This window comes from Geospiza fortis, unplaced genomic scaffold (genome assembly GCF_000277835.1).
Source record: "Geospiza fortis unplaced genomic scaffold, GeoFor_1.0 scaffold180, whole genome shotgun sequence".
In the NCBI taxonomy this organism is placed as follows: Eukaryota; Metazoa; Chordata; class Aves; order Passeriformes; family Thraupidae; genus Geospiza; species Geospiza fortis.
Genome location: NW_005054452.1, coordinates 1,486,192 through 1,495,178, shown reverse-complemented (window position 1 = coordinate 1,495,178; position 8,987 = coordinate 1,486,192). Strand labels below are relative to the sequence as shown.

General features: G+C 54.2%; 1 protein-coding gene across 1 annotated transcript; it reads left to right on the top strand.

Annotated features, from left to right (window-relative positions):
- Positions 1-15: 15 nt before the first annotated feature.
- On the top strand, positions 16-6,771 carry MAVS (mitochondrial antiviral signaling protein). Its single transcript, XM_005427752.2, has 7 exons — positions 16-109; positions 297-426; positions 537-717; positions 1,024-1,241; positions 1,608-2,181; positions 3,220-3,374; positions 3,803-6,771. The coding sequence occupies exons 2-7, from the start codon at positions 310-312 to the stop codon at positions 4,448-4,450; spliced, it is 1,893 nt and encodes a 630-aa protein (XP_005427809.1). The 5' UTR covers positions 16-109; positions 297-309; the 3' UTR covers positions 4,451-6,771.
- Positions 6,772-8,987: the final 2,216 nt, after the last annotated feature.

The window sequence follows — 8,987 nt, the reverse complement described above, 5'->3', positions numbered from 1 at the left end:
TGTCGTGACCCTGCCGCCAGGCCGGCCCCCAACCCTCCGGCGGAATCCAAACATCCGAACAAGCAGAGTGGGAATAAACGCAGCATGGGCGGTGGTAGAAAGAAGCGAGGTTTGTGAAAGTGGAGCTGATCGTTGAGCTTAAACGCAAACGAATTTTCTGTGGGTGTTTTCCGGCGGGATTTCCCCTGTCTCATCGCGGTGTCTGTGCCAGGGCACGGGTGCCTGCCCGAGCTCCTGGAGACAGCCTGAGGCTCACCAGCATCCTCTGTTCACCCGCAGTCTCTGTCCCTCTGCAGGTGCTGAGCCACGATGGGTTTGGCTGAGGACAAAGTGTACACCCATATTACGAGAAACCTCAAGAAGTTCGGGACTATTCGAGTGGCGTCGCTGGCCGATTCCCTGACCTGCCTGGTCGATTCTGACAGAGTAATTTCCCATTTTCCTGAGCTCTGCCAGGCTCCTTCCCCAATGGCAACAAAGAGCTGTCTTACCTCTAAGCCAGACCCTCTCTTAGATACCCTGTGTGTTTTTCCTAGGATGAGCTCCTCGCCCGGGAGGAGACACGGGGCAACCAGGCAGCTGTGTTTAGGTTCTATCAGCACCTGAAGTGCCGCAAGGGCTGGGTGCAGGATCTCATCCAGGCACTGCACCACAACAACGCAGGGCACCTGGCTGATGAGCTGCAGGAAGTCTATGATGCCTGGCAACCTCGACCTCGTATGTAGTCTCATCCTTCCTGGGTGTGTCCTGTGGGGTGCTGGAGATGGGGGCATGAAGTTATCTCTGTGCCTGCCTCGGTTTCCCAGGGATGTCCTTCACTGTGGTGACATGTCCGAGGATGACAGATCCGTGTTTGAAAGCGGCTGAGGGAAGATGGAAAGATGAACAAAGGGGTGCTGTGGGCTTGGCTGATGTGGGGACAGAGCGGGGACACACACAGGGATACACACAGGGCTGCCTCAGCCCCACACTTATCCTCTGCTTCCTCAGCTTTTCCCGCAATGATCCGCTTGTCTCTTCCAGGTTCCTCAGCTCCTGCTGCTGCCTCCTCCCTTCCCAGTGATGCCCATCCCAGTGCCTCCACCATCAGTGCCCAGACACCACCCCGGGGGCCAAATACTGCCCCGTTGGCTGGGCAGCCACGCCGAGACCTGGCCACTGGTGACCATCCCCCTGTCCTGCCCAGTGCTGGCACCACCACGAGCACGGAGCTGGAGGCCAGACTGCCTGTGCAGGAATCGGTGAGCAGGGCACATGTTGGATGGGGACACAAAGATCCTTTTGGACCTTTTGATTGGGTATGGGGAGCCTGTGGTGGGGCCAGGGCCAGCCAAAGCAGCCTCTCACTGCTGATCTCTGCTGCATCTGGTAGCTTACAGCTCATATATGGTCCTGTAACTGAATTCCAGGGGAATTCCATTCCATGGGGAAAGTGCAGGGTCTGCTTTGCCAGTCCAGGCTTCTCTTCACAACCCCCAGCCCTTGGGTGTGTCCCAAAGAGAGACCCCAGACCCCCTTCATAATCAGCCTTATGGGGGTCAGTGGGACCACAGGGGTGTCCCAAACCCCCTCATCCCAGTGATTTAACGCACCTCATTTCCTTCCAGCTCCCCAAAAAACTCCTGGAGCAAGAGAGTCCCCAGCCAGTTCCACCTGGGAGCAAAGTCCATGGCGGAGCAAGCAGCAGGCACAGCGGAGAGGGGAATCTCTCACACCCTGCCGGGGCCGTGCCGGTGACAGCAGTGACACCAGGGGTGGCCGTGCCACCAGCCATGTCCCCAGAGCAGGGCCGGGACTGGCTGAGCCGCCGGCCGGTGTGTGTGGACAATGGCTTTTTTGGGAATGCCAACCACCTGCACCGTGGCACGCCCAGCCTGGGCCTGGGCAGGGCTGCTCCATCGAGGGATGCAGATGCCACTCACAGCCCTGGGCAGCCCAGGAATGAGCCTGAAGAGAGCTCGGATGTCTCCACAGAGTCACCACCAAGGCTGGAGGGGGCCACTCGTGCTGTGGTGCAGCAGCCCCCAAACCCAGTGCCAAAAAAGCAGCCTGTGCCAAGCTCTGGGCAGGGTGAGCCCACGAGCAGCTTCGTGGATGTGCGCAGCCCCCTCCTCATCCAGGAGCAGTTTGATGTGGAGAAGAAGCGGGTCGGGATGCTGCCAGAGCACCCAGCGAGTGGAGGTGGGTTTCCCTCCTGGCAGAACCAGGCAGCCACTAGGGAGCAGGAGGTGCTGCTGAGAGCCCCTCACTGCAAGAAAGAAACTGGGATGCTGGAGCGTGTCCAGAGATGGGAATGGAGCTGGGAGGACTCTAGAGCATAAGTCTGATGAGGAGCAGCTCAGGAAGCTGGGAGAGCTCAGTCTGGAGAAAAGGAGGTTTGGGGGAGACCTTCTTGCTCTCTACAACTCCCTGACCAGAGGATGGAGCAGGGTGGGGACTGGGCTCTGCTCCCAGGTAACAAGCAACAGGATGAGAGGAAATTTGTGTTGTGGGAGGTTTAGATTGGATAGTAGGGAAAATTTCTTTTTGGAAGATGTTGTCAAGCACTGGAAAAGGCTGTCCAGGCCAGTGGTAGTCACCATCCCTGGAGGGATTCAGAAGGTGTTTGAATGTGGCATTTGGGGACATGGGTTAGTGGTGGCCTTGGCAGTGCTGGGGGAATGGTAGAATAGAGTAGAGTGGAATGGAATGGAATATTTTGTTTGGAAGGAGTCCACAATGGTCATCTCATCTATCTGCATTTTAATTTTGGCAGTTTGGGAGCAGCTTTGGGATGTGAAAGTTCTCCCCTGGTTTGCAGAGATCTTTGTATGTGGGGGAATTTTAGCATCTCCTACATCCCTCACCTGTGGGCGTCATAGAATCAGGGTAAAGCCCTGTCCTCCATTCCAGGGTCTTGGGGTGGGAAAAGAGACACTCAGCCCTTTCCCCTCTGCCATGTGGGGTCAGCACCTCCTGGCTAGGTGGACATGAAGTTTCAGGAGCCTTAAAAGCCTCTGTTTGCCTTGGTGCTCCCCAGCCCTGCAGCCCACCCTGCATGAGTTACCTGCAGCTGCAGGGAAAGCTCGGGTGCCACAGCAGAGCCAGGACACTGGGTCATGCTCCCTGTGCCACCCCCTCAGCTTGGGGACTGTCCTGTCACAGCTTCCTTGAGGAAGAGCAAATCTCACCTTTTAGGTCCCCTGGTTAACACAACATGCTTTATTTTCTCCCTGACAGGTGCTTCAATGGAAACAGCTACCCTGGGTGCCACCCCTGTGCCCAGAGCCACTTTCCCATCCCGTGACAGCTCTGTGAAGTCTCTTACGCAAGAGAAGAAGCTGCCCGTTGGGAATACAGCCAGCAGCACCCCCTCTGTGCCAACCAAGGAGAAAGTAGGTGACCTTTCCTCTTGCCACTTGAATTTCACTCATGTCCTTGTGCACTCCCCATGGTTAGGAGATTTTCTGTTGCAGTGTCACACTGGTGATGAGTTTATTCAGGGATTTTTTACCCCCACTGTGGTGTTCACGTTACATTCCACACACGTCATATGGTGGAGCATGGGAGAAGGGAGCCAAACTCTGTTGGCCTTTGACTCCTTACTTTGCCAGTGAGTTTCCTGGCTTCCAGGTGCTGTTTTCCACTGCTCTCCTTCCTTCCTGCCTGCCTCCCTCCTTCACCTCTCTGTTACCTGTGACCCAGCCTTGTTGATGCAGCTGTGGGGACTGTGCTGAAGTGGCTTTGTGTGGGACCTGTGTGCCCAAGACCAGGCCATTGGGTGCTTCACTTGACACCCAGCCCCTCTCCTTGTCTCCTAAAGGTGCTGCCAGCCTCGGCAAACCCTGTCCTGGGCACAGCTGTGGTAGGTGGCTCCGAAGGCGTGGCTGGGAGATCGGCTTCCCGGGTGAGCTCTGCCACCAGCATCTGGGCACCTCAGAGTGATGAGGAGAGGGAAGAGGAGCTCAGCAAGCCAGGTGTCCTCGTGTCCACGCCTCGTGGCAGCCCAGAGGTGGCCAGCAGATGCCCGAGCTCTCAGGAGCCCAGCAACCCCCGTTCCAGCACCTCCAGCAGCCTTGGCCTCAGCAGCGACCCAATCCTGGTGAGCAGGGATAGCCTGAGCTCAGGGGCAGCATTGCCCAGAGTCTCCTCAGTTCCTGCAGGCCCCAGAGCAAAGGAGGCACCTGGAGCAAGCAGAGACTCCTGTCCTGCTCCAGGCTGGGACAGCAGCTCCCTGGGCACCCACGAGCTCCGTGTGGATCATCACCCCAGCGTCCAGCTTGAAGCTGGCAGTGATGGGGTCACTCCCCTTGGAAGCTCCGTGAATTCCAGCTCTGGCAGTGCCCCCAGCTCACCTCAGGCCAGAGCCCCAAAGGGGGACAGCAATGGCCTGTCCCTGCTGTACATCCTTCCAGCTGTTGGTGTCATTTCTGCTGTGGTGTTTGCCGTGTACGCCCGGCTGCGGAAATAGCGGATGGGACACCACGACCGTGACACAGCCAGGGGGTTCCTCTAGCAACAGGATTTTGGCCAATGCATTTGAAGCCTGAAGAGTAGCAAAGGGCAGTAGGGGCGTTGTTAAATCTTTTTCTGGAAGGTTCTGCTGGAAGAGGCCTTGGTACATGATGCTTTGGGTTTGGGTCTGTTCCCTCCCATTTCCCAGCCATCTTCTTGGCTGTAGCCTTCTCTTTTTACACCCCTCAGGGAGAAGATCTCGCTCCAAAATGTTCCATTGAGTCAAAAAGGAAAGCACTTATGGTGATTCTCCATGTCTTGTTTGGTCCCAGGAAGTCTCAGGGAAACATATACTGGTGATCCAAAGGGTGACCTCCAGTTCCTTTGTGCAATGCAGCCAGGAGAGGTGATGCAGATATCGTGTAACAGCAGAGCTGATTTTCTTGGCTCTGCTCATCTTGGTTTAAAAATGTGCCCAAGGGTGGGTGCAGCAGCCTCCACTGGACATCTCATGTTCAGTTTACCTTACTTGGTGTCTCTGGCTCTGCTGCTCCTTCTGGGATTGTTTCATGTAGTACTGACCCTGGGAATAAACATGAGGGTCAGGAAAGAGCTGCATCTAACCAGCATTATCAAGGATCAGCCTCATTTCACCCCCTCCAGGCAGAGAGAGGGGTTTCTGATTTAAGAGGAATGTTTCAGGCAATGCCAACTTCAAGCAGACTTGGTCCCCCAAAAGGTTGTTGGGTGTCTTTGATTTTTAGGCTGGATTTTTGAAGCTTGGTTGGAGGGGTGGATGGAGTTCCTGCCCTTCCTGATACCTGTTGCTATGGGGTAGGGGTATAGGAGCCTTCTGCTCAGGCTGGGACACAAACAGGATCAACTGTGCACTGCAGGGAGGCCATAGCAGAGTCTGAGATGCTCTGGGCTGTGGGGAGACCTTGGAGCACCTTCCAGTGTCTAAAGGGCTTGGAACAAACTGGTCTTGGGGAAGGTGTCCCTGCCCATGGCAGAGGGCTGGGATGAGATACTCATGAATGGCCCTTCCAACCCCAACCATTCTGTGATTCTAAAATACAGTGAAGAAGGGAAGAAGCAACAGCTTGGAGTAATTACATTGCTTCAGGTTGCTCCAAGCCCCATTCAGCTTGGCCTTGAACTCTTCCAGGGATGGAGCAGCCACAGCTGCTCTAGACAACCTGTGTCAGTGCCTCACCACCCTCACAGGGAAGAATTTCTTCCCAGTATCCCATCTGTCCCTGCCCTCTGACAGTGGGAAGCCTTTCCCCTTTGTGCTGTCACTCCAGGTCCTTGTCCAAAGTCCCTCTCCAGCTCTCTTGTAGCCCATTTAGGTACTGGAAGCTGCTGGAATGTCTCTTCCAAGTGTTCTCCAGGCTGAGCACTCCCAGGTCTCCAGAGCAGAGGGCTCAGTCCTGTGGCCTCACTCCAGCAGCTCCACATCCTTATGTTGGACACAGCACTGCAGGTGGGGTCTCACCTGAGCAGAGCAGAGGAGCAGAATCATTCCCTCATCCCAGTAATTCATCCTGAATTCCTGCCATTAGCACAACTTCCCAAACTCTGCTCTTCCTGCTGGCAGGGAGCTCAGCCCATCATACCCAGAGCTTGGCCTATGGTGGGAAAGGTCACTCTGCCCTCACTGGCTGCTCCTGCCTCCCAAGAGTTTCCTTCTGCCCAAAAATCCAAGAAGTGCCTCCATAAACGAAGGCCAGCCAATAGATGCAGGAGGGAGGTGGTGTGCTGTGTCAGGGCTGCTTTCCAGAAGAGCTCGAGGAGTTCATTCCTTGCTCAGTGCCTGGTGCTGAAGGAGGAAGGGACAGTCCTTTAGACACACTCAGCCCCCTCTGCCAGGAGAGGGAACGTGGGGCTGCTCTTCCCATTACAGATAAAATGGTTTTCACTCCCTAACAGGAGGGACAGGAAGGGACTTGCCTTCTCCACACTTTCTGTAATTCAGGGCAGATCCATGAGATCCCAAACCAGCCTCATGCATACCAAGGCCCTCTTCTCTGATGCTTTACTTGCCTGTGAAATTCTTCCCATGTTTTTCCATACATTTAAGCAACAGCTTGTACGCTTTGCCTTTTCATGTTGGATTTCTCTTGTGAAACAGCTGGTTTGTCACCACCTCAGACTGGGGAAAGCACACGTTCAGATTGCTGCTGTGAAGTGCCAGGATTTTCACAGTTGTTACATAGCACTTTAAAGCCTTATTGGCAGGAGCTGGTGCAGGAGGGAGCTGTGTCCCAGCACATCTTTTACTAACAGGCTATAAAAAGCCTTTTACTAACTATAATAAATTGGTTTGATGCTTCACACTTGACTCGTTGTGATTTGTGGGACGAAGAGCAGGAGGTTGATGATGCTGTGGCTGGAGGCAATGCTCTGAAGGGCTCTGTTGGCAGTGACACTGAGAGACTGAGGTGACAGGAGGAGGTGACAGGGTTCAGGGACAGCTTCCAGACCTCATTTTGGAGCAAGCACGTGGTCCAGAGGATGCCCACCATGGCAGCTCTTCCTGTTGGTGGTTGGATACCCAAGATGAAAACAGGGAAGGTGGCTCCTGAGGCAGTGAAGAGCTGAGCTGCACAAGTCAGGATGTTGTCACCAAGGAGGAACTGGACTATCACAGTTGAGATGGCCACAATACACCAAGTGTCACCATACAATTTCAGAAGGCTTTAAGCACTCACCCATACAGAGTAACACCAAGGCCGCAAGCATCTATCCTTCTTGTTCTTCAGCCCAACCTTTTATACCCCTCATGTTGATGCATTGCACCTGTGTGCCCTCTGTTCACTTTGGTGATAGGTCAGTTCAACTCAACATTCCTTATTTTCAGTGCTGGTCACCTGCTTTTCACAATTGTAGCCCATTAGGGATGAGGCTGGCCACAGCCCCACTCCTAATTACCACAAACTGTGTACTTACACCAGACAAGTTCTGGGAAGAGAAACACACCAAGCATCTGCAAAGTGTTGCAAACTTGAAGGGTCAAACAGAGCCACAAGGAGCTGAGGCTGGAAGAGAAGGGACTGGATGTAACCAGGTGGGCACTGCACAGATGTGTGCTGAGCTTGGTACCCACCCAGCCAGGATGCTGCCTTATTAATTATCCAGGTTTTCTGCTTGAATTCTGGGACCCTGCCCAGAAAATGGGCACCTTTTCCATGCTGGGCCACCTTAGCCACTCTGGGTTCAGCTCTGGAGGTGCTGCTCCTCTCTTCCTGTGCCCTGAACAGCTCTGACCTGCAGAACAGAGGCACCACCATCCTTAAGCCACTGCTCAGCCCCCTGTGTGCTGTTTGGGGACAAACAGGAACCTTTTGGGAGGGAACAGCCCTTTCCTGTGCCCTCTCCGTGCTCCCAAGGGCTCTGCTGTGTCCCAGAGCTGAGACACCCACAAGCTTCCCTGACTTTCTGCTTTCCCAGCTCCAGCTGTTACAGCCCAGGTGTGTCAAACAGTCAGCAGGGGTTGAAAATACTCAAGAGGCAGCTCAGCCACTTCCTTTTTTACCCAAATGAAAGCAATGCTGCTCTGAATGAGATTATTTGTGTTCAGAGAGCTCATCCTTTATCTCCTGTCACTGCCAACCCCATTTATCCACTTCCTCTACTCACCCAACAGGATATTAAAATACACCAACTGAATTTGGCCGATCCCTTTGTCCCATTTTCACTCTGGCAACCAGGATTCAGCAAATTTTCACAGAAATTATCACACCTCTGTGGAATGTTGGTCGCTGATCCTTCAGGTATCGAATTAATGCCTGAGGATTGTGGTGAGCTGGGATTACCTCGGGGCAGGTGAGGAGCACCCTGGGTCACTGGGCTGTAGTTCCACCCTTGGTGTGACAGACAACAATTAACATTCCACACGGGAATCTCCATCATTATGGCACCCTGTAGTCTGGGAATCTGTGTTTTCCTTTTTGAATTTCCATCCTGTTGGTTGTTGCTTACACCCCTCTTCATGGTTGCCTCAATTTTTCCGTCACCTGGGGTTTTCCTGCTGTGCTTGTTGATAAATGTGGGATCAGGGTTTAAAGAACAGGGATGTATCCACACTAGAATTATGTTGGGTTGGAAAGGAGAGCTGAGGATTTTAAGATCTTAGCAGGAAATTCTTCCTTGTGAGGGTGGGCAGGCCCTGGCACAGGGTGCCCAGAGAAGCTCTGGCTTCCCCTGGATCCCTGCAAGTGCCCAAGGCCAGGCTGGATGGGGCTTGGAGGACCCTGGGATAGTGGAAGGTGTCCCTGCCCATGGCAGGGGGTGGAACGAGGTGGTTTTTAAGGTCCGTTCAAGCCCGCCATGGTGGGTTGCAGACCGCCCCACGTCTATTTGCATTGTCATCTGCATATGCAAATCATATTCAAATAAACCCCTCCGCGCGGCCCAGCCCAGCCGAACCGACTGCGGTTCTTCCCTTCGGCCCCCCGCGTTGCCATAGTTACCCAGTTGTCAATCACCGCGCCTTTTCCCGCCCCACCCGGACAAGTCTCTCGATCATTGGACGGTTGCCTTGTCAATCT

What these genes read in the sequence shown, in the direction of transcription:
- MAVS (XM_005427752.2), top strand. Translation starts at nt 310, where the DNA reads ATGGGTTTGGCTGAGGACAAAGTGTACACCCATATTACGAGAAACCTC. An exon ending in GCCTGGTCGATTCTGACAGA is followed by an intron (nt 427 to 536) that starts GTAATTTCCCAT and finishes TGTTTTTCCTAG; the next exon opens with GATGAGCTCCTCGCCCGGGA. An exon ending in AGAGCACCCAGCGAGTGGAG is followed by an intron (nt 2,182 to 3,219) that starts GTGGGTTTCCCT and finishes TCTCCCTGACAG; the next exon opens with GTGCTTCAATGGAAACAGCT.